The 22,222-nt window shown below is 57.1% G+C and overlaps 3 protein-coding genes across 3 annotated transcripts; all 3 read left to right on the top strand.

Moving 5' to 3' along the window:
- The first annotated feature begins 953 nt into the window (after nt 1-953).
- On the top strand, nt 954-6,583 carry LOC134049775 (protocadherin gamma-A10-like). Its single transcript, XM_062502447.1, has 6 exons — nt 954-3,416; nt 3,739-3,759; nt 3,833-3,920; nt 5,072-5,109; nt 5,677-5,756; nt 6,559-6,583. Exons 1-6 carry the CDS (start codon nt 954-956, stop codon nt 6,581-6,583), a joined length of 2,715 nt encoding a protein of 904 aa, XP_062358431.1.
- Nucleotides 6,584-6,759: 176 nt separating this feature from the next.
- LOC134049774 (protocadherin gamma-B5-like) lies at nt 6,760-11,071 on the top strand. The gene is made up of 4 exons (XM_062502446.1): nt 6,760-6,831; nt 7,341-7,738; nt 7,782-10,209; nt 11,060-11,071. Exons 1-4 carry the CDS (start codon nt 6,760-6,762, stop codon nt 11,069-11,071), a joined length of 2,910 nt encoding a protein of 969 aa, XP_062358430.1.
- Nucleotides 11,072-12,387: 1,316 nt separating this feature from the next.
- LOC134049773 (uncharacterized) lies at nt 12,388-22,181 on the top strand. Its single transcript, XM_062502445.1, has 5 exons — nt 12,388-14,850; nt 16,170-16,189; nt 18,074-20,858; nt 21,720-21,859; nt 21,956-22,181. The coding sequence occupies exons 1-5, from the start codon at nt 12,388-12,390 to the stop codon at nt 22,179-22,181; spliced, it is 5,634 nt and encodes a 1,877-aa protein (XP_062358429.1).
- Nucleotides 22,182-22,222: the final 41 nt, after the last annotated feature.

Raw genomic sequence — 22,222 nt, 5'->3', positions numbered from 1 at the left:
CATGTGGCTCAATGAAATAGGAAGCTCCACCTCTGTGAGTTTGTTCTCGTCTTTTGAGTGATGGCTGCTGTAGAAAAGCTTGCTCTACTGAGTCGGGTGAAATCAGAATTTCAAAACCTCTCTATGACTGAGTGGTCAGAGTAAGGCTCTGTGTCGGTTCACCGTGGGTTCAGTGCTACATAAGCTTGTAATGAAAAATTCCGACCTCGTACCCATAGAAAGGGGAGCAGTGCAAACTTTTGTATGGTAGTTGTATGTGCGGATGCAAAGTAAGGACGTGCAGTGTGGTATTAGGGGATTGCGACTGTTCACGAGTTGTTTCTCTAGACTCTGACACTGTTTCGATCCGTAGAAAGGTAATGCAGAGAGTGCTTCAAACACGAGTAGTATAAAAGCTTTGTGGGGGGGATTTGTGCTTCCAGACTTTTTCATTAGAAGTCCTTGCTTTCGTAACTTAACATTACGTGAGATTTTTATCTATGTGGTATTACCACGATAAAAACAATTTCCCTTATGGTGAAAATAACATAACCATAGGAGGCGTGTTGCTTCTGTCTGCACGTCATCAGCTGGATGATCAAGCAGGGGTCAGCAGGAGAAAACTGAAACGTGTCTGCCTACTAAGCCACCCCAGCAAGCTGCTCGTGGGCAAGGGAGGGCGGGCAGCGCTCGGTGCTGCAGTGCCGGGAGGAGGCTGCGGGCGCCGCTGTTGACCGAGAGGAGCGAGAGGAAGCTCGGAGCGCTGCAGCCCCGCCCGCTGCGGACCCGCTCGACCGGTTGCTGGCTACCTGACAGGATTAGCGGCGGACGGTCTGCGACCATACTCTCTCTGCGAAACCGGATTAAGCGAGGCGGAGGGGACTACAGAAGCACCTCTGTACAGGAGCCCGGATCGCTAGTCAGTGGCGGAGAGCTGCTTGAACAGTTGCGATACCGGCGGTGCCGCGGCGGAGATGTTCTCGGCGGGGAGGCGCTGGGGCCGGCGGCAGCGAGCTCTGCTCTGGGTGATCCTGCTGGCGGCGGGGGAGGCGGCGTGGGGGCAGCTGCGCTACTCGGTGCCCGAGGAGATGCCCAAGGGCTCGTTCGTGGGCGACGTGGCCAAGGACCTGGGGCTGCAGCTGCTGGACCTCCGAGATCGCGGCTTTCGCTTAATAGAAAGAGGTAGGACGCAGTATTTCGCTCTGCATGGGAAGACGGGACATTTAGTGACTGCGGAGAGGATCGACAGAGAGCAGCTGTGCGAGCGTGTGCAGCAATGCGTGCTGCGCTGTGAGCTGATAGTGGAGGGGGAAATGCAGATGTACGAAATCCAGGTGGGAATCACGGACATTAACGACAACGCGCCAAGCTTCCGAGACGCGGAAAAAGAATTGAGAATGACTGAGGCGACAGCTTCGGGGTCGCGGTTTCCCCTGCCAGATGCTCAAGACCCAGACTTGGGCAGGAATTCCCTGCAGAGCTACGAGCTGAGCGGTGACGAGCACTTCTCGCTGGCCGTGCAGGCGGGCCCCGGCGGCGATCAGCGTCCCGAGCTGGTGCTGGCGAAGGCGCTGGACCGGGAGGAGGCGGCGTTTCACGAGCTGGTGCTGAGGGCGAGTGACGGCGGCGATCCGGCACGGACGGGCACGGCTCGGATCCGTGTTACAGTGCTGGATGCGAACGACAACGCGCCGGTGTTCAGCCAGGCGGAGTACACGGTGCGTGTGCCCGAGGACGTGCCCGTAGGCTCCATCCTCGTCACCGTCACGGCCACGGATTCGGATGAGGGGCTGAACGGGGAAATTAAATACTCGTTTCAGAAAATTACCGAGAAAGCATCGAAGATTTTCCAGCTGGACAGCCACACGGGGGTGATCATCCTGTTCAGGAGCCTGGACTTCGAGGAAGGCGATTCCTACCAATTTGACGTGGAGGCACATGACGGGGGAGGCTTTTTCGATACTGCCAAAGTTCTGGTTACGGTAACAGATGTGAACGACAATGCGCCCGAACTCACAGTGTCGTCGGCGCTGAGAGAGATCTTGGAAGACGCCCCATCAGGAACTGTCGTGGCCCTGCTTCACGCGCAGGACCGGGACTCGGGGTCGAATGGCGAGGTGCGCTGCTCGCTCGAAGGGGATGTCCCATTCCGGCTGGAGAAATCTTTTGACAATTACTATCGCGTGGTGACAGCGGGCGAGCTGGACCGGGAGCAGGTGTCGGAGTACAACGTGACGGTGCGGGCGGCCGACGGCGGGTCGCCGTCGCTGCAGAGCAGCGCGGTGCTGGCGCTGCGGGTGCTGGACGTGAACGACAACGCGCCGGTGTTCGCGGAGGAGCGCTACAGCGCGCGGCTGGCGGAGAACAACGCGGCGGGCGCGCTGGTGCTGACGGTGCGCGCGACGGACGCGGACTGGGGGCAGAACGCGCGCGTGCGCTACCGGCTGTCGGAGGGGCGGGTGCGGGGCGCGCCGCTGTCGTCGTACGTGTCGGTGCAGGCGGAGACGGGCGCGCTGTACGCGCTGCGCTCCTTGGACTACGAGCAGGTGCGCGAGCTGCGGCTGTGGGTGCGCGCGGAGGACGGCGGCGCGCCGGCGCTGAGCGGCAACGTGTCGGTGCTGCTGCTGATCGCGGACGAGAACGACAACGCGCCGCAGGTGCTGTACCCGCCGCCGGCCGCGGCGGCGCCGCGGGGCTCGGGCGCGGCGCGGTCGGTCGTGGAGCTGGCGCCGCGCTCGTCGCCGGCTGGCGCGCTGGTGGCCAAGGTGGTGGCGGTGGACGCGGACGCGGGTCAGAACGCGTGGCTGTCGTACGAGCTGGCCAAGGCCACGGAGCCGGGGCTGTTCCGCGTGGGGCCGCACAGCGGCGAGGTGCGCACGGCGCGCTCGCCGCTGGCCCGCGACGCGGCGCGCCACAGCCTGGTGGTGCTGGTGAAGGACCACGGGCGGCCGGCGCTGTCGGCCACGGCCACGCTGAGCGTGGTGCTGGCCGAGAGCGTGGCCGAGCTGCTGGCCGAGCTGGGCGGCGCGGCCGACGAGGCGGCGGCGCCGGGCGAGCCGGCCGGCAGCCTGACGCGCTGGCTCGTGCTGGCCGTGGCCGCCGTGTCCTGCCTCTTCCTCGCCTTCCTGCTGCTGCTGCTGGCGCTGCGCCTGCGCCGCTGGCGCCGCCAGCAGCTGCTGCCGCCCGACAGCGGCGCCTCCTTGCGCGGCGTGCCCGTCTCGCACTTCGTGGGCATCGACGGCGTGCGCGCCTTCCTGCAGTCCTACTCGCACGAGGTGTCGCTCACGGCCGACTCGCGCGAGAGCCGGCTGCGCTTCTCGGCCGCCGCCGCCTGCTGCGACACCCTCCCGGCCCGCCCGCTGCCCGACGAGCCCGCGCCGCTGCTCGGGGACGAGGACCCTGCCGCCGCCCTTCCCGTCGATCCCGCCGCTCCCTCGGTGAGTTTCTCTGCACAGGTTTCCTCCTAGCGCTTTCTCTTGATGATGCCCTGCTCTTCCCGCGCCGTGCCCTCTGGCTTGTCTATGAGATTTGGTTTAAAAACAAGGTGACGTTTCATTCGGTGACTTTCTGAAGACTCGTGTCCGTTGTTGTTTTGTGAACACGGCGTCGGTCCTCAGATTTCCAGTTTGTGAAGAAGGAAGGAGGGAGAAGGCTGCTCTTGGCTGTCTCTTGGTTAGGTCGGAAGTTTGGTTATTGTTCAGGTTCCAGGTATTCTTCCTTTATGTCCCATGTGCTATGTGCTCTCTGTGTTCCTGTTAGTACAAGATCTTCTGGACGGATGTATCGCATTATTAAGAAATTCACCCTTTTAGCAGGCTCACGTGTCTTCCCAACAGCACCTGTGCTTGAATAGGTTGAATGTGTCGAACAAAATGCTGATGGCTTTGCGTGGAACTTGTGTGCACGTCGCTCTCAGCCTTTATCGTTGTGCATGGTGCATAGTGGGGGTCAGCAGGAAAAGTCTTTGCGTTATCCATGCTTTGATCTTTGTCCGCAGCAAAGGATTGCGCCAGGCACCAAGTATTCCCACCGTGGTCCTTCGCTTGCATAGGTTGGTCTGCCGAAAATGAAGGTGAACTTTCGTTTAAGGGTGTTCTGTTGGCATTTGCTTCTTTCTGGAGCAGCTTGGAGGCGTGGTGGATGCAGGGCCTGAAAGTTGTTGGGAGCAGCAGGAGAAGGGAGACTGCCCTTGGATGGAGATTTTCAGAGCAGGGCTTTCTTTTTTTTTTTCATCCAGTGCCAGAGTGTAACTGTGCTTCAAGACATGGAACACTGGTTGTCTTGCTAGCTTCTTGTGAATGGAAGGGTTAAGTTTTGAGGACATTACCTTTAGGTTATTAATAGGATCCGTTTCTTTGCTTAAGTACATGCGTTTATTTTGTTGGGGCTTCTCTGGGTGTTGTAACTTCCCCTTTCTCCTTTCATTCTGCTCTCGGCCTTTATGTTCCCCCCTGATAATGCACATTAGCAAGAATAGCAATCGTCTATTCTGTCATCTTTGAGCCGCATGTAGAGGAATGGTCCGGGCAGCATTGATAATATCAATCTGCTTGTCAGGAAGAGGAAAGATATAACCTGGATGTTATTCTCCAGGTGGGATTCCCGATTCAGGGTCAGGGTCCTTCCTGTGGATGACTGTTACTGAGCACAGATATACATTTTACATTCAGGTCTGAGAGTCATCTCCTCCCACTTGGCTCTGTGCTGTGATAGGATGTTGGTGTCTTTGGGCAGATACTTGGACAACTGGGCCTGTATCTGAGCTATATATCGGTTGTGCACTTGAGAACACTCTTTATTTCTACTAAGAAGAGAAATCTCTTTACATGCATCCATGTTATAATTTTTCTTCTCTGTAAGGAGGACCCGTGTGTGCAAGACATTTCCTTCAATGGTGACTTTCTGCAAAGATAGCATTCTGTGTTTGTGATGTTTGGGCAGGGTGAAAAACCCTGTCAGTCCTGAAACAGGGTAGGTAAAAGTTTTGCTCTGGTACAATTTGGGATGTGTAAAAGATGCAAAGATGATGGAAAAGTTCATGTTTATGTATTTGTGATTTGAGGGACACTGTTATACTTCTGTGTCCAAGCAGATTACACAGTGGCTGTGGTCCTTGGTGTGAGCTCCTGTGTAAGTGTCCTGGAGATCTTTCACTAATCAGATGCACTTCTGTGTACTTGCTGCAGTTCACATGCTCTGAAATGCCAGGGCTTTGAGCCTTGTAGAGAAATGTACCTCTCCTTTCAGGTAAACGCCCATGGCCCCATCCTGGTGCAGGTTAGAGGTATTTTGTGCGGGACACTGGCCTTTTGCTTCCGTGTACTTGCCAGTTATGGGGTTAAAAACCCAATGGAAATTGTGACAGGTTAGGGAGGAGTGTTCTGAGGGCTGGCTGTGAAGGCCGGTTAAGTGGCACAGGGGCTGTTATTTATTTGCTTCTTTCATTGTTTGGTGCACATTTGCAATATCCCACAGTGTTAATTTTTTCCTTGGTTGTGTTTTTGTAGGTTATTCTGCTTTTTTAAACAGATAACTGAGTGATGGCCCCATGGCAAATGCTGTACCTGGAGGTATTTAGGAGGAGCTAACTGGGTACTTATTACCCACTAAATATCTGAAATCCGTGCCTAGTCTGCCTGATCATGTGGCAGAGGAAGGTGTGCAGGTGAAAACTTCTTCCCTCACTTGTTCTCTTAGGGAACACTTGCAGAGATAGGAATTGAAGAAATGCTCTTGCTTGTCACGTACCCATGGCACGAAGTGAAATATGAAGCAGGGTAAGGAGAGGTTGTCTGTGCACCTTCTCTTCCAGTAGAGTCCATCTGCTGAGTTGGAAGATGCATGATAGCCATGGGAGCTGTGAAGTGTGTGTGGAGAATCTTGGGGGTGCTGTGTGTGAGGAGTACTGGTGGAGATGTGGCATGAGCAGCGTTTGTTGCCGGCCTTCTCTAAATAAAAGTGTTTTATTTTCTGCTGTCACATGCTTTCCATTCAAAGGGGCATGGTGCAGGTGCAGCAGTTTTTTCATGAGAAGTGGCAGAGTCATGTACCTTTTAAGAAGCTCACGTGCTGAAGAAATGTGATGTTGCCTTTGAGGTGATGCTTTGAAGACTGGCTCTTTGATTGATCTGCTGATCAGTTCTGCTCTTTACTACATTTTACATTTGTTCAAAGAACTGGGATGTGCAGGATAATCTCTGCATGCTTGCCTGGTTTTGAGAAGCCTTGTGTGCAACTCTTCTTCCAATGGTGTCTCTCTGCAAAGTTATCCTGTTTTGTGATAGTACTACAGGGAGAAGTGTTCTGTCTGTCCAGAGACAGCGTGGGTGGAAGAGGTCACTGTGGTGTCGTTTGAAACGACTTTAAAAAGCGAGTAAATATTTCATCTGTCCTAGCTGCTAAAAGAGGCCTACAAATCTGATCCCATCCATTTTCCTGGAATGATTTTCTAAAGACATCCATACTGCATTATCCTCTCCTGACACGTTTTGCCAATCAAGTAAGATTAATACGGGTCATAAAATGCAAGTGTTTGTTTATCAATGTGTTGTGTGTTAGTGCCTCTTGCTCATGCTACAGCAGTCGTGAGAGCCAGGAGGTGTGAGAATTCTGCTGCTTCTTTTCAGAATCTTGCTCTGCAGGCAAATGTACTTCAACTATTGGTGAGATCATAGTGCACTATTGTCCAGGATATGATTCTCCAAATGATGAGAAGGTCAGAGCTGAATCTGCCAAATCTATATGATTGGTTGGAGGACTCTAATGTTGAGACGAAGTACAATGCAATTTGAGCAGCTCCTGCTCGATCACATGAACCTAAGAAATGTCATTGCACCTGACCCGTACATCTCTGTTGGTTTCTAATTCCGACACTACTAGTGGTCATGAGCTACCTTGTCTTATTTGGTCTAATGTGGAAGGTCAGGTCTGTTCCATTTGTCCAAGAACAGGTGCAGTCGGCACAGACACCTGTGACATTTAGGGCTGTAAATGGGAAAGGGTTTCCTAGGCCTGTGTGTGCTCACTGAACCAAATGTCTGTAGTCTGAACCTGCAAAACCACCTCCTAAGGTACTCTTTATCGCACAGAGGTGGACACAGTGATTGATCAACGTCCATTAACACGCAGGCAGCTTTTTGGTCCTATGAGATCTCATTGTGGCTTTGGGAGTTCCCATTTTCAGCCCTTCACGTACGGGGAGGAGCAACAAGGGCATTACGTGAATGCAAACAAAAATGCAAATCTGATTCTTGTCTCTTAGCATACAGAGATAAATCTTTGCTTTAGCTTGAGTTGTTTGTGCGGTCAAATAGCGGCAAGGAAATGAACACGAATAAAGCGCTTCTTCGCTTGGTTTTTAGGAGTTGGGAAAGAGGCCAGAGCCGGCTCAGGCGCTGAGCCCCGCCCAAAGCCGGGCCCCCTTGAGCGCGGCCATCCGGCGGCTGCAGCGGCGCGGCGGCGCCTCCGGGTGTCGCTGTTGGCCGCCGCCGAGCGGCGCTGGAGCCGCCGCCGCCGCCGCCGCAGCGTCCTGCCCCCGCAGGCTGCTCGCTCGCCCGGCGCCGGCCACAGCGGCAGCGGCACCGGCGGCAGCGGCAAGAGGCGGCGGAAAGCGGCGGAGAGAGGCGGAGAGAGGCGGGCAGCAGCGGCGTCCGAGTGCGGCCCGAGCGGCCTCGCCGCGCTGCCTTTCGGCGATCCGTGCGGTGTGCGGCGAGAGCGGCCGGAAGGGAGCGGCGGGGCAGCGGCGGGAGGCAGCGGCGCGGCGAGCTGTGGCGGCGGAGAATGGCGGTGAGGCTCGGGCGGAGGCTCGGCACGGGCGGCGGGCGAGCGCTGCCGGCCGCGGTGCTGCTGTGCCTGTGGTGGCGGGCGGCGGCCGAGCGGGTCCGCTACGCCATCCCCGAGGAGCTGGGCAGAGGCTCGCTCGTGGGGCCGCTGGCGCGGGACCTGGGGCTCAGCGCGGACGAGCTGCCGGCGCGCAGGCTGCGGCTGAGCGAGGAGAAGCAATACTTCACGGTGAATGAGGAGAACGGGAACCTGTACGTGAATGAGCGGCTGGATCGGGAGGAGATGTGCGGCGAGTCGGTGACCTGTTCCGTCAGCTTCGAGGCTTTAGTGCAGAACCCGCTGAACATTTTTTACGTCGAGGTGGCCATCGAGGACGTGAACGACAACTCCCCGACATTTAGCAAAGCTGTTCTGGACCTCGAGATTGGTGAATTTATCCCTCCTGGTGCTCGTTTTCCTTTGGAGATGGCCCGAGATCGCGACGCGGGGAGCAACTCGCTGCTGACTTATCAACTAAGCAGCAGCACGTTCTTCTCACTGTCCATGAAGGAAAAACCGGGTGGAAAGAAGCAGCCCGAATTAGTGCTGGAGAAAATGTTGGACCGGGAGAAGCAGAGTTCCTTTGACTTGGTGCTGATAGCGGTGGACGGTGGGGACCCCGCCAGGTCCGGAACTGTCCAGGTTCGCATAAACGTGACAGATGCTAACGACAACCCACCCGTGTTCGGCAAAAGCCTGTATGAAGCGCGGGTGGCAGAGAATGTGCCGGTGGGGTCGCTGGTGCTGCGGGTAAGGGCGACGGATGCAGATACAGGCTCGAATGGACGAGTGTCCTACTCCTTTGGCAGTGTCCCGGAGGTCATCAGGGCATTGTTCGCTATCGACAGTGAGAGCGGAGATGTGAAGACAGCAGGTCCCCTCGATTTCGAAGAGAACAGTCAATACATTTTGAGCCTGGAGGCAACAGACGGTGGTGGGCTCACCGATCACTGCGAAGTCCACATAGATATCACCGACGAAAACGACAACGCGCCCGAGATCACGATTCTCTCCCTGTCCAGTCCGGTGCCCGAGGACGCGCCGGTCGGCACCGTGGTGGCCTTGCTGAAAGTGCGGGACAGAGACTCCGGCGAGAACGGTCAGGTGTGGTGCGAGCTGTCGGGCGAGGCGCCGCTGTCGATCGTGGCGTCGGCGGGCGGCTCGTACAAGGTGGTGACGGCGAGCGCGCTGGACCGCGAGCAGGCGTCCGAGCACCGCGTGACGGTGGTGGCCCGCGACCGGGGCAGGCCGGCGCTGCGGAGCAGCAGGGAGCTGGCGCTGGAGGTGTCGGACGTGAACGACAACGCGCCGGTGTTCGAGGAGGCGGCGTACAGCGCGTACGTGGCGGAGAACAACGCGGCGGGCGCGCTGGTGCTGCGCGTGCAGGCGCGGGACGCGGACGCGGGCGCCAACGGGCGCGTGAGCTACTGGCTGGCGGGCGGCAGCGCGGGCGCGGCGGGCGCGGCGCCGCTCGTGTCGGTGGAGGCGCGGAGCGGCGCGCTGTACGCGCAGCGCTCCTTGGACTACGAGCAGTGCCGCGAGTTCGCGGTGGCGGTGCGGGCGCAGGACGGCGGCGCGCCGGCGCGCAGCTCCACGGCCACGGTGCGCGTGTTCGTGCTGGACCGCAACGACAACGCGCCGCGGGTGCTGTGGCCGGCGGCGACAGCGGGAGGGGCCGCGGCGGCCGCCCCGACGGCGTTCGAGGTGGTGCCGCGCTCGGCCGAGGCCGGCTACCTGGTGGCCAAGGTGGTGGCGGTGGACGCGGACGCGGGGCGCAACGCGTGGCTGTCGTACGAGCTGGTGCAGGCGTCGGAGCCGGCGCTGTTCCGCGTGGGGCCGCACAGCGGCGAGGTGCGCACGGCGCGGGCCGTGTCCGAGCGGGACGCGGCCAAGCAGCGCGTGGTGGCCGTGGTGAAGGACCACGGGCGGCCGCCGCTGTCGGCCACGGCCACGCTGCACGTGGTGCTGGCCGAGAGCTTGCAGGAGGCGCTGCCGGAGCTGAGCGAGCGGCCGGCGGGCGCCGAGGAGGCGGCGGCGGCCGAGCTGCAGTTCTACCTGGTGCTGGCGCTGGCGCTGCTGTCGGCGCTCTTGGTGCTGAGCGTGGCTCTGGCCGTGCTGGCGCGGCTGCGCCGGGCCGGGCCGCCCGCCGTGCTGCGCTGCCTGGGCGCGCAGCGCTTCTCGGTGGCCGGCGCCGCCTTCCCGGCCGACTTCTGCGAGGGCACCTTGCCCTACTCCTACAACCTGTGCGTGGCGGCGCCGGCCCGCGCCGTGCCCGAGGCCTCTTGGCCCCCGCCGCCGCCGCCGCCGGTGCCCGTGCTGTCAGTGGAGGAGCTTCTGGGCGGCGAGTCCTGCGAGAAGCCGAGCCCGAACTGCGGCGGCCTTGGGGAAGAGGCGCCTACCGAATCTGAGGTACCACAGGTTTGTGAGCCTATATGCCCTTTTGCTCCTATCCTTCATTTCCTAAGAGCGTGCAGCAGTGCATTCTTAAGTTCGTTTGTCATTTGGGACTGCTCAGACTGGACTCTGTTTCCTTTAGTTCCTATCAGCATCTTTCCTGTTTCTTAGCAGCCAGCTTTGGAAATTGTACTTTTTGTTTCGTCAGTTGATGATGAGACTAAGACTCAATGGATTGTCTCTTAGTTTTCAGCTTATGCTGTATAAAGTCTTTCCGGATTGGTGATGCTCTGATTTACGCTTTCCTTTCCTTGCTTTTCTACGTAGAAAAGGCAGGCAGAGAGAGAAGTGTTTTTCCATCCTCTTGTGAGGTTTCGTTGTCGAAACTTTTTTTCTAAAACTCTGAAAATTGCTAATGATGAAGGGAAATTTTTCGCACCGGAGGTCTGCAAAGCGAGAGGTCTTCCTATTTTTGACGCCTTACCGATGGTTGTCTCTTTATCCCTGGTATTGTGTGGCGCGTGTCAATTGGGATTCCTCATCTGTGTCTCTGTGTAGTGGCTGAAAAATCTGAGTTCTCCTTAAGAAGAATTTCTGCCTCTGATGCTTTGCGTATAACTCTTGTTGGAGCCAGCAGCCGCGCTTTTCACGTTTCCCGGTGTGCTGTGTTGTCAGTTTGACTTTCCTGTCTCCGTGGTGAATGGAAATGAGGAAGGGAGTATTCCGCCTCCATGGAGAGCTGGATGGACTTGATTCCTCATTGGTCAATGGTTCAATTTCAGTGGAGGGTTTTTTTTCTAACACTTGAACTCTATAAATTAGAATGTGTTTGCAGTTTTGAAAGCAGATTCGTATTCTGTGAAAGGAGAACGGCTGATTCTGTATGACTGAATCGCGGGAAAAGTAGAGAGCACTGATACTTGGTGTTGGAGCTTTTTCCTTCCAGACTGATTTGCTCAGAAAGGGTGTGCTTGGAACAGGTGTATAGCTTGAGGTAAACCCGTTCGTTAAGCTTTGTTTTGTCCCCATTAGAATGAGAAATGAAAGGAATGTGACAAGTTCCGTTCTCTATACTTAGAGAACAAAGAGTTTGTTGTGCATTTTGGGGAGGATTACAGTATTGGAGCTAGATGGCTTCCTTCATGCATCCGGGCTGCAGTTCGCTCTGGTTTGCCCTTTATGAACTTTATTTGGTATACTGGTGACAGTGTTGAATTATTTCTGTTTAAGAGGTTTTTTTTCTATCCTCTTTACATCGCGAATCGTACCAACATTTACATACATATCGAACCAAGGCGATTAAGATATATTTAGATGGATAGATTACTAACGAGCTTCAACGCTTTAGACATTGATTTCAGAAAAAGAAATAAACCTGGAATGACGGGAATAATTTTGAATCTCTATGAACCAAGAGAACAATAGGTTTGCCTTAGGAAGGGATATCAAATATTTGAAGACCTGGAACTTTACTTTGAGAGTTTAAAAGGCATGTTTATCTGTACGTGAAATTCAGTCCTGCAACAATTGGCTCCCTGACTGCAAAAAGCACAGAATTGCGCTGCTCCCGCTTGTGTTAATGAGGCTGATAGCTCTGTTTTTTCGGGATGCGGTATCTTCCCCTTTTCTCGCTGAGGCGCTGTGGTTCAAGGTGCTTTTGGCCAAAAAGGAAAAGATTAACAATAAGCTACAGGGTAAAATACGAAAACTGTGTTTTCTTTTACGTACAATGGCATTAGGAAGTGATTCGTTTCCCGTGCGGTTAAAGAACCAAGCCCACGGAATTCCTCTGCCTTCCTCCCATTGGTGATACCCTGGGGATGAAATGAGAGATCGGCTGGAGAAATGAGGAGGCAGGAGATCAGCGCCGAGCGAAAAGCGACGTCTCCGTGGGGACTTCTCGCTGGATGTAGCGAGGCAGGGCGGGCAGCGCTCGGTGCTGCAGTGCCGGGAGGAGGCTGCGGGCGCCGCTGTTGACCGAGAGGAGCGAGAGGAAGCTCGGAGCGCTGCAGCCCCGCCCGCTGCGGACACGCTCCATCACCAGATCGCTGCATTCCTGGATCGGCGGCCGAGCGCTCTGCGATCGGACCGGCGACGGGGAACACAGCGGCCGAGAAGCGGAGAGAAGGGCGGCAGAAGCTGAAAGCGTGAGGGTCATCGGTGATGGGCGGTGAGGAGCTACCGGCGGCGGAGATGTTCTCGGCGGGGAGGCGCTGGGGCCGGCGGCAGCGAGCTCTGCTCTGGGTGATCCTGCTGGCGGCGGGGGAGGCGGCGTGGGGGCAGCTGCGCTACTCGGTGCCCGAGGAGATGCCCAAGGGCTCGTTCGTGGGCGACGTGGCCAAGGACCTGGGGCTGCAGCTGCCCGCGCTCAGTGACGGCGGTGTTCATATATTAGACAAGGGTAGTACGCAGTATTTCGCTCTGCATGGGAAGACGGGACATTTAGTGACTGCGGAGAGGATCGACAGAGAGCAGCTGTGCGAGCGTGTGCAGCAATGCGTGCTGCGCTGTGAGCTGATAGTGGAGGGGGAAATGCAGGTGTACGGAATCCAGGTGGGAATCACGGACATTAACGACAACGCACCCAGCTTCCGAGAGGAAGAAGTTGTAGTCAGAATGAGCGAGATGACAGCCCCGGGATCGCGGTTTCCCCTGGCTGAAGCTCACGACCCAGATTTGGGTTGGCATTCCCTGCAGAGCTACGATCTGAGCGGTGACGAGCACTTCTCGCTGGCCGTGCAGGCGGGCCCCGGCGGCGATCAGCGTCCCGAGCTGGTGCTGGCGAAGGCGCTGGACCGGGAGGAGGCGGCGTTTCACGAGCTGGTGCTGAGGGCGAGTGACGGCGGCGATCCGGCACGGACGGGCACGGCTCGGATCCGTGTTACAGTGCTGGATGCGAACGACAACGCGCCGGTGTTCAGCCAGGCGGAGTACACGGTGCGTGTGCCCGAGGACGTGCCCGTGGGCTCCGTGCTCGTCACCGTCACGGCCACGGACAATGATGAAGGGGTGAACGGTCACGTGAAATACTCATTTAAGAAAATCACAGAGAAAGCTTCGCAGATTTTCCAGCTGGATTTCGACAAAGGATCGATCAGTCTCTTGCGGAGTCTGGATTTCGAAGAAGGTGGTTCCTACGAACTGGAGGTGCAGGCACGTGACGGGGGAGGCCTATCCGATACTGTCCAAGTCATCGTTACTGTAACAGATGTGAACGACAATAGCCCCGAACTCACAGTGTCATCGGCGCTGAGCGAGATCTCTGAGAATGCGCCATCGGGGACGGTGGTGGCCCTGATACACGTGCAGGACCGAGACTCTGGGGCGAACGGGGAGGTCCTCTGCTCACTCGACGGGCAAGTCCCATTCCGGCTGGAAAAGTCTTATGAGGATTACTATCGCGTAGTGACAGCGGGCGAGCTGGACCGGGAGCAGGTGTCGGAGTACAACGTGACGGTGCGGGCGGCCGACGGCGGGTCGCCGTCGCTGCAGAGCAGCGCGGTGCTGGCGCTGCGGGTGCTGGACGTGAACGACAACGCGCCGGTGTTCGCGGAGGAGCGCTACAGCGCGCGGCTGGCGGAGAACAACGCGGCGGGCGCGCTGGTGCTGACGGTGCGCGCGACGGACGCGGACTGGGGGCAGAACGCGCGCGTGCGCTACCGGCTGTCGGAGGGGCGGGTGCGGGGCGCGCCGCTGTCGTCGTACGTGTCGGTGCAGGCGGAGACGGGCGCGCTGTACGCGCTGCGCTCCTTGGACTACGAGCAGGTGCGCGAGCTGCGGCTGTGGGTGCGCGCGGAGGACGGCGGCGCGCCGGCGCTGAGCGGCAACGTGTCGGTGCTGCTGCTGATCGCGGACGAGAACGACAACGCGCCGCAGGTGCTGTACCCGCCGCCGGCCGCGGCGGCGTGGCGGGGCTCGGGCGCGGCGCGGTCGGTCGTGGAGCTGGCGCCGCGCTCGTCGCCGGCCGGCGCGCTGGTGGCCAAGGTGGTGGCGGTGGACGCGGACGCGGGTCAGAACGCGTGGCTGTCGTACGAGCTGGCCAAGGCCACGGAGCCGGGGCTGTTCCGCGTGGGGCCGCACAGCGGCGAGGTGCGCACGGCGCGCTCGCCGCTGGCCCGCGACGCGGCGCGCCACAGCCTGGTGGTGCTGGTGAAGGACCACGGGCGGCCGGCGCTGTCGGCCACGGCCACGCTGAGCGTGGTGCTGGCCGAGAGCGTGGCCGAGCTGCTGGCCGAGCTGGGCGGCGCGGCCGACGAGGCGGCGGCGCCGGGCGAGCCGGCCGGCAGCCTGACGCGCTGGCTCGTGCTGGCCGTGGCCGCCGTGTCCTGCCTCTTCCTCGCCTTCCTGCTGCTGCTGCTGGCGCTGCGCCTGCGCCGCTGGCGCCGCCAGCAGCTGCTGCCGCCCGACAGCGGCGCCTCCTTGCGCGGCGTGCCAGTCTCGCACTTCGTGGGCATCGACGGCGTGCGCGCCTTCCTGCAGTCCTACTCGCACGAGGTGTCGCTCACGGCCGACTCGCGCGAGAGCCGGCTGCGCTTCTCGGCCGCCGCCGCCTGCTGCGACACCCTCCCGGCCCGCCCGCTGCCCGACGAGCCCGCGCCGCTGCTCGGGGACGAGGACCCTGCCGCCGCCCTTCCCGTCCATCCCGCCGCTCCCTCGGTGAGTTCCTGGGACCAAATCCTATGTGCGGCGCTTCCCTTCTAAGCTCCTCTCGCATTTTTTCCCGTGATCCGTGTATTGCGGCAAATAATTTGCGGAGATTGAATGCGAAGACTCATTCATTAACACGCTTTCTTTCGTTGTTTCTTGCTATGTGTAGGTCGATGTTGGTTCCGTGTTCAGCCTTACATTTGATGGGTGCTGTAGGAGAAGAGAGGTTGCTCTTGCCTGAATGTTGGTTCTTTGTGTTTTCATCAAGTTGTATTTCGTCCCTCCTTTTTGTCCCATGGGAAGTGTGATTCTTATCAGCATTTCGTATTCTCAAAGGATGTGTTGCATTACAGTCCAGTGGAATTTACAGTGTTTGTAGGCTCAGGTGTTTCCTCGAAAGCACATGTGCATGAGCGGATTGAAGTTCTTTTGTAATAACTCTTAGTGGCCCACTGTGTAACACCACTTTTCTGGTTAAACTCTGAGAATCATGTCCTTTCCAAATTAGCCATGTGCTGAGGTTGGATGGGCAGTTATTTTAATGAGTGGGGCCTTTTTAGAGAGGTGTATCGCTTTTTCACTTGACAACATTTCAATTTAGTGAGTAGCACTCATTTCCTTTGGGTATCAGTGATCGCTCTCAGGTAGTGAGTGGTTGTGTGTCCTGCTTTTCTTTCGCTGGGAACTCACTGCAGATGGAGCTTCCCTGTTGCAAAATACTTGGACAGTGTGAAAATTACTTTTTGCAGATACAGACAAAAAGTTGCAGGTGGTTTTTTTTGGCAAATTCCATATGGTGCGAAGATGGTGTAGAAATTCATTTTGTACTCGTTGTTATATGAGACCTCAGTTGCGTTTCCGTGCACTTCATCCTTTTTTACTGAACAAAAAAATCACAATGAAAATCTATGGGCGTGGCTATTTGAATGAGCTTCTGTGTGCCTTCTGTACGTTTCGCTGCTGTTGGGATAATTTGAAATGTCAGGCCATGGAACCTTGCAGAAAATCCAGCTCCCCTTCCTGGTCAACCTACATGGGCTGATGTTGATGGATGGGAAAGATGTTTTATCTGGGGTTTGATTACATGTTCTTGCAGATTATGAGGGTCAGGGATACTGTGGAACTGTGCAGGGTTGGACACAAGAGTCCCGTGGCCCGAGTGTGGAGGTCTGCTGAAACAGGAGAGACATGATTGGTTCTTTTCCTTGTTCAGTGTTCTGTCCTGTTCTATGCAATGTGATTTTCTTCTACCATGGTAAGTTTGCCCAAAGTGATCTTACTTGAGCTGTGTGGGGAGCCCTTGGGAGCTTTCTCCTGTGTGTTTGCAGGATGTTGTGGGGTTTTTTTGGTGAATGTTTAAACTAGGTTTTTATGGCAAGTTCCATAAAGGAATCGTGGGTGGATCCAACTCTGTATTCATCACCTGCTAAGTACCTGAACCCTGTGCCTAACCTTAGTGCCTTCATGTTCAAGAGTCTGTGTTGACCCCCTCCTTTCTGCAGATGTAAACCTGTTTGTTTGCTTGTTTTAATAGCAGTGATTTTGAAAGTGTTACTGGAAGAAATTCTCATGCTTGTCACATACTGAGGTTGCAAAGTGAAATATTATCCACGGGAATGGGAAGCTGGGTGAGGAACTTTTCTTTTGGTGGTGCCTTTCCACCAAAAGAAGGAATTGAGAAGAGATTTGTTTGTGAGAAGGTGAAGTTGGAGAAAAGGCCTGTGTGTTGTTGATCCCCAATTCTGACAATTGCCTAAAGTGTCTTCCTTTTTTGATTAGGCCAGTTTCTGTGTTCAGTATTTCAGTTTTCTAATTCATTATATTTTCCGTGAATGATAATTCCTCTGTAGATATGGAAACCTTGCATTTAGTAAGAGAGACGCACACTCACCAAAGAACTTATGTGCTGGAGAAAGATGATGCTACCATTGAGTGATACTTCGGTGACTGGATTGGCAATTGTGTTACTAATGTCTTTAGCCTTTTCAGCATTTCAGAATATTTGACGTTATTGCGATCAGCAGAAAAATCTCTGCATTCATTTATGTTCTGATTCTTGGGATCTGAGAAGTTGAGAGAGGGACTTGTAATAGTGTCTGTCTCCAAAATTTGCTTTCATGTTGTCTGATGACCGAGAGAACTTTGTCTCTCCAGAGACAGGGCCAGTGTAGTTCACTGTAGTATGGCTCTAAATGGATAAAAGAAATGTGCGAAGTTCCATTTGTCATGGTATTTAGACGAGGCCTTCACCTGTGGTTGCAAAGAGTTTCCTTTTTTTCGTGTTCCAAGGGAATGACTGTGGCTTGCGGGGGGTTTCAGGTGCTGTGTTGCCCTCTTGTGTACTCAGTACAAGACAGTTTTATTTGTTGTATAGCTACTACAACTGACAGAAGAGGAAATATAAATTTATACATTGTGGTGATTTCGGGAGTGTTGTGCAAATACCCTACCTAAGTTGGTTGTTTCTGAAGCCTTGGAGTGCATGGCGAGTAGGTGGACAGACTGATTGTGATCCACAGAATCAGATGTTCAAAAGAGCTTTTTTGAGAAGTGGATAGATTTTATGCCTGATGTCCAATCCTGCTCCGGTTTTTTTTCCTTGTGATGCTCGTTTTCGTTTGCTGAATGTAAATGACAGTTATCCAGGAATAATGATCTATACTGCTGGGATAGGGGGGTTATAATTGCAATGTGAAACATCCTTTAACAGATTCTATGAAAGACACAAAAATGACTTTGCATTTTCCCACTGTCAGATTCTCCAGTACAGAGAGACAAAATAAGCAACTTACATGAATCAGAAAAAAATAATAGGTGTTGTTGTAACTTAGGATAGAACTCTAAACATTGCTTTGCGACGAATATTCAGGTTAATCTATCCTATGTAAAGAAACCAGAATTCAAGACAGACGATGGAGATCTTAAGTTCTCCATAAATCATCCCTCACCATAATAGAGATTAATGCACATACATAACGATAAAAGTAAAAACCGCTGAGATAGTTTCCGTACTGCTCTGCAACGAATACTTAATTATGGCTATTCAGTGTGATAAAGGAAATGACCTAAAGTGCCCGACAGTTCACCTCAGTTAAAAAAGCCGATGGAGTCACACCGAGTCTGTGTTTCTGCCCTTGCTGTTTGCAGTCGAGGAGAGAGCCCGGAGCCGGCTCAGGCGCTGAGCCCCGCCCAAAGCCGGGCCCCCTTGAGCGCGGCCATCCGGCGGCTGCAGCGGCGCGGCGGCGCCTCCGGGTGTCGCTGTTGGCCGCCGCCGAGCGGCGCTGGAGCCGCCGCCGCCGCCGCCGCAGCGTCCTGCCCCCGCAGGCTGCTCGCTCGCCCGGCGCCGGCCACAGCGGCAGCGGCACCGGCGGCAGCGGCAAGAGGCGGCGGAAAGCGGCGGAGAGAGGCGGAGAGAGGCGGGCAGCAGCGGCGTCCGAGTGCGGCCCGAGCGGCCTCGCCGCGCTGCCTTTCGGCGATCCGTGCGGTGTGCGGCGAGAGCGGCCGGAAGGGAGCGGCGGGGCAGCGGCGGGAGGCAGCGGCGCGGCGAGCTGTGGCGGCGGAGAATGGCGGTGAGGCTCGGGCGGAGGCTCGGCACGGGCGACGGGCGAGCGCTGCCGGCCGCGGTGCTGCTGTGCCTGTGGTGGCGGGCGGCGGCCGAGCGGGTCCGCTACGCCATCCCCGAGGAGCTGGGCAGAGGCTCGCTCGTGGGGCCGCTGGCGCGGGACCTGGGGCTCAGCGCGGACGAGCTGCCGGCGCGCAAGCTGCGGCTGAGCGAGGAGAAGCAATACTTCACGGTGAATGAGGAGAACGGGAACCTGTACGTGAATGAGCGGCTGGATCGGGAGGAGATGTGCGGCGAGTCGGAGACCTGCTCCGTCAGCTTTGAGGCTTTAGTGCAGAACCCGCTGAACATTTTTTACGTCGAGGTGATAATCGAGGATGTTAATGACAACTCCCCGGCCTTCAGGAAGCCTGCTCTTAACCTCGAGATTGGAGAATGGATCCCTCCGGGTACTCGTTTTCCTTTGGAGATGGCGCGAGACGCAGACGCGGGAAGCAACTCGATGCTGAATTACCAGCTCACCAGCAATCCGTCATTCTCACTGTCCATGAAGGAAAAGCCAGGGGGAAAGAAGCAGCCCGAATTAGTGCTGGAGAGAGTGTTGGACCGGGAGAAGCAGAGTTCCTTTGAGTTGGTGCTGATAGCGGTGGACAGTGGGGACCCCGCCAGGACCGGGACTGTCCCGGTTCGGATCAATGTGACGGATTTAAACGACAACCCACCCGTGTTCGGCAAAAGCCTGTATGAAGCGCGGGTGGCGGAGAATGTGCCGGTGGGGTCGCTGGTGCTGAGGGTAAGGGCGACGGATGCAGATGCAGGCTCGAATGGACGAGTGTCCTACTCCTTTGGCAGCGTCCCGGAGGCCATCAGGGCATTGTTCACTATCGAGAGTGAGAGCGGAGAAGTAAGGACAGCAGTTCCACTCGATTTCGAAGAGAACAGTCAATACATCTTCGGCCTTGAGGCAACAGACGGTGGTGGGCTCACCGATCACTGCGAAGTGCAGATATACATCACGGACGAGAACGATAACGCACCCGAAATCACCATTCTGACCCTGTCGAGTCCAGTGCCCGAAGACGTGCCGGTCGGCACCGTGGTGGCCTTGCTGAAAGTGCGGGACAGAGACTCCGGGGAGAACGGTCAGGTGTGGTGCGAGCTGTCGGGCGAGGCGCCGCTGTCGATCGTGGCGTCGGCGGGCGGCTCGTACAAGGTGGTGACGGCGAGCGCGCTGGACCGCGAGCAGGCGTCCGAGCACCGCGTGACGGTGGTGGCCCGCGACCGGGGCAGGCCGGCGCTGCGGAGCAGCAGGGAGCTGGCGCTGGAGGTGTCGGACGTGAACGACAACGCGCCGGTGTTCGAGGAGGCGGCGTACAGCGCGTACGTGGCGGAGAACAACGCGGCGGGCGCGCTGGTGCTGCGCGTGCAGGCGCGGGACGCGGACGCGGGCGCCAACGGGCGCGTGAGCTACTGGCTGGCGGGCGGCAGCGCGGGCGCGGCGGGCGCGGCGCCGCTCGTGTCGGTGGAGGCGCGGAGCGGCGCGCTGTACGCGCAGCGCTCCTTGGACTACGAGCAGTGCCGCGAGTTCGCGGTGGCGGTGCGGGCGCAGGACGGCGGCGCGCCGGCGCGCAGCTCCACGGCCACGGTGCGCGTGTTCGTGCTGGACCGCAACGACAACGCGCCGCGGGTGCTGTGGCCGGCGGCGACAGCGGGAGGGGCCGCGGCGGCCGCCCCGACGGCGTTCGAGGTGGTGCCGCGCTCGGCCGAGGCCGGCTACCTGGTGGCCAAGGTGGTGGCGGTGGACGCGGACGCGGGGCGCAACGCGTGGCTGTCGTACGAGCTGGTGCAGGCGTCGGAGCCGGCGCTGTTCCGCGTGGGGCCGCACAGCGGCGAGGTGCGCACGGCGCGGGCCGTGTCCGAGCGGGACGCGGCCAAGCAGCGCGTGGTGGCCGTGGTGAAGGACCACGGGCGGCCGCCGCTGTCGGCCACGGCCACGCTGCACGTGGTGCTGGCCGAGAGCTTGCAGGAGGCGCTGCCGGAGCTGAGCGAGCGGCCGGCGGGCGCCGAGGAGGCGGCGGCGGCCGAGCTGCAGTTCTACCTGGTGCTGGCGCTGGCGCTGCTGTCGGCGCTCTTGGTGCTGAGCGTGGCTCTGGCCGTGCTGGCGCGGCTGCGCCGGGCCGGGCCGCCCGCCGTGCTGCGCTGCCTGGGCGCGCAGCGCTTCTCGGTGGCCGGCGCCGCCTTCCCGGCCGACTTCTGCGAGGGCACCTTGCCCTACTCCTACAACCTGTGCGTGGCGGCGCCGGCCCGCGCCGTGCCCGAGGCCTCTTGGCCCCCGCCGCCGCCGGTGCCCGTGCTGTCAGCGGAGGAGCTTCTGGGCGGCGAGTCCTGCGAGAAACCGGACCTGAGCAGTAGCGCCGATGTGGGAGAGCCGCCCGCCGACCCGGATGCAGCTCAGGTCTGTAAAGCAAATTCCTTCCTTCTGCGCCTTTAAATAACGCTCTGCTGTTGGCTGCGAGTTCTTGTGTCTTTTTCTTCCCTGAGCCTGTTAGTTGTTATTTTTTTCCCCATTAGTTCGTAAAATAATTGCCTCTCTTTTGTCTTTTTGCATCAAGTCTTTTGAACGGGCTGTTGTTGCCTCATCAGGTGTAAGATTGCTAGGCTCAGGGAGGTTCTTTCAACGGTGTCGAAGCACATTTGATTCATGACATATTCTGTTTCATGTGAAGGATTTTCTTTAGGAAAATTATGTTTTCCTAATTGTTACTTGTCAATAACGAAAGGGGAGTATCTTCATTGTGTAGGATGAGATGCACATGATGCATTGGCGTGGAGAGTTTTCCTTACTGATAGTTATTGAAGGCTACTGAAGGTTGAAGGCATGTACTTGGACCTACTGAGAGGTGGAGTAAACTCCTTTTAGTGAATGCTGCTGTAGCGAGTGTTGCACTACTGAGTCGAGTTAACTTAGGACTTCAAAAGGACACCGTGTGGGAGTACAAGGTAATCAGAGTGAGGACTGCCATGCCTTTATTGAGTGAAACTGTAATGAAAAAAGTGCTAACTCGTGGAGAACGGGGAGTAATGCATACTTATTCAGAGTAGAGTCTGACGTGCAGATGCAAAATTGCAATGCCCCTGCCGTGCTGGATTTGGTGACCATTGTGAACACAGTGACAGTTCATGAGTAGTTTTCCGATTCCGTAACACTGTTGTGATGCGCTGAAAGGCTGTTCTTCATTCACGAATAGTATAAAAAATAATTGGTGGAGGTGTTCGCGCTTTTAGTCGTGTGCAGTAAAACTCGTGGTATCCCCAGACGTCACATGGAGAGATGATTCCATCCCTGTTAGACAATCACGATAAAGACATTTTCCCGGGCGGTAGAAATAACATAATCACAGGAGGCGTGTTGATTGTGTCCGCTCGTTACCGGTGGAGGATGAAACCAGAGATCAGGTGGGCAAAAGCCGAAGCGGGAGGTCCGCGCTGGCGAAAAGCGACGTCTTGTTAGCGGTTATGTACCGTCCCGCGAGCTGCCGGTGTGCGAGGCAGGGCGGGCAGCGCTCGGTGCTGCAGTGCCGGGAGGAGGCTGCGGGCGCCGCTGTTGACCGAGAGGAGCGAGAGGAAGCTCGGAGCGCTGCAGCCCCGCCCGCTGCGGACCCGCTCCATCACTCATTCGCTCGGTGTCAGGCTCGGCCGCCGGGAGGTCCGCGACCGTGTCAGCGGTGCGGAGGCGTTCTGTAGCGACACGGAGAAGCCGGTGGGAGAAATACCGTGAGGAAGCTGAGATCAGAGTCGGAGACGGAGCTGTCTGTGTTG

Source organism: Cinclus cinclus, chromosome 14, assembly GCF_963662255.1.
Source record: "Cinclus cinclus chromosome 14, bCinCin1.1, whole genome shotgun sequence".
NCBI lineage: Eukaryota > Metazoa > Chordata > Aves > Passeriformes > Cinclidae > Cinclus > Cinclus cinclus.
The sequence above is the reverse complement of the archived record's forward strand: the minus strand, read 5'-3'. Positions and strand labels throughout refer to the sequence as shown.

Coding starts and splice junctions, on each gene's coding strand:
- LOC134049775 (XM_062502447.1), top strand. CDS start 954: ATGTTCTCGGCGGGGAGGCGCTGGGGCCGGCGGCAGCGAGCTCTGCTC. Junction 3,760..3,832: donor ACAAGATCTTCTGGACGGAT/GTATCGCATTAT, acceptor GTGCTTGAATAG/GTTGAATGTGTCGAACAAAA. Junction 5,110..5,676: donor TCCTTGGTGTGAGCTCCTGT/GTAAGTGTCCTG, acceptor TTGTTCTCTTAG/GGAACACTTGCAGAGATAGG.
- LOC134049774 (XM_062502446.1), top strand. CDS start 6,760: ATGCAATTTGAGCAGCTCCTGCTCGATCACATGAACCTAAGAAATGTC. Junction 6,832..7,340: donor CACCTGACCCGTACATCTCT/GTTGGTTTCTAA, acceptor CTTGGTTTTTAG/GAGTTGGGAAAGAGGCCAGA. Junction 7,739..7,781: donor CGGCGGGAGGCAGCGGCGCG/GCGAGCTGTGGC, acceptor GCTCGGGCGGAG/GCTCGGCACGGGCGGCGGGC.
- LOC134049773 (XM_062502445.1), top strand. CDS start 12,388: ATGTTCTCGGCGGGGAGGCGCTGGGGCCGGCGGCAGCGAGCTCTGCTC. Junction 14,851..16,169: donor TCCATCCCGCCGCTCCCTCG/GTGAGTTCCTGG, acceptor GTGTGTTTGCAG/GATGTTGTGGGGTTTTTTTG. Junction 16,190..18,073: donor GATGTTGTGGGGTTTTTTTG/GTGAATGTTTAA, acceptor CGGCGGCTGCAG/CGGCGCGGCGGCGCCTCCGG.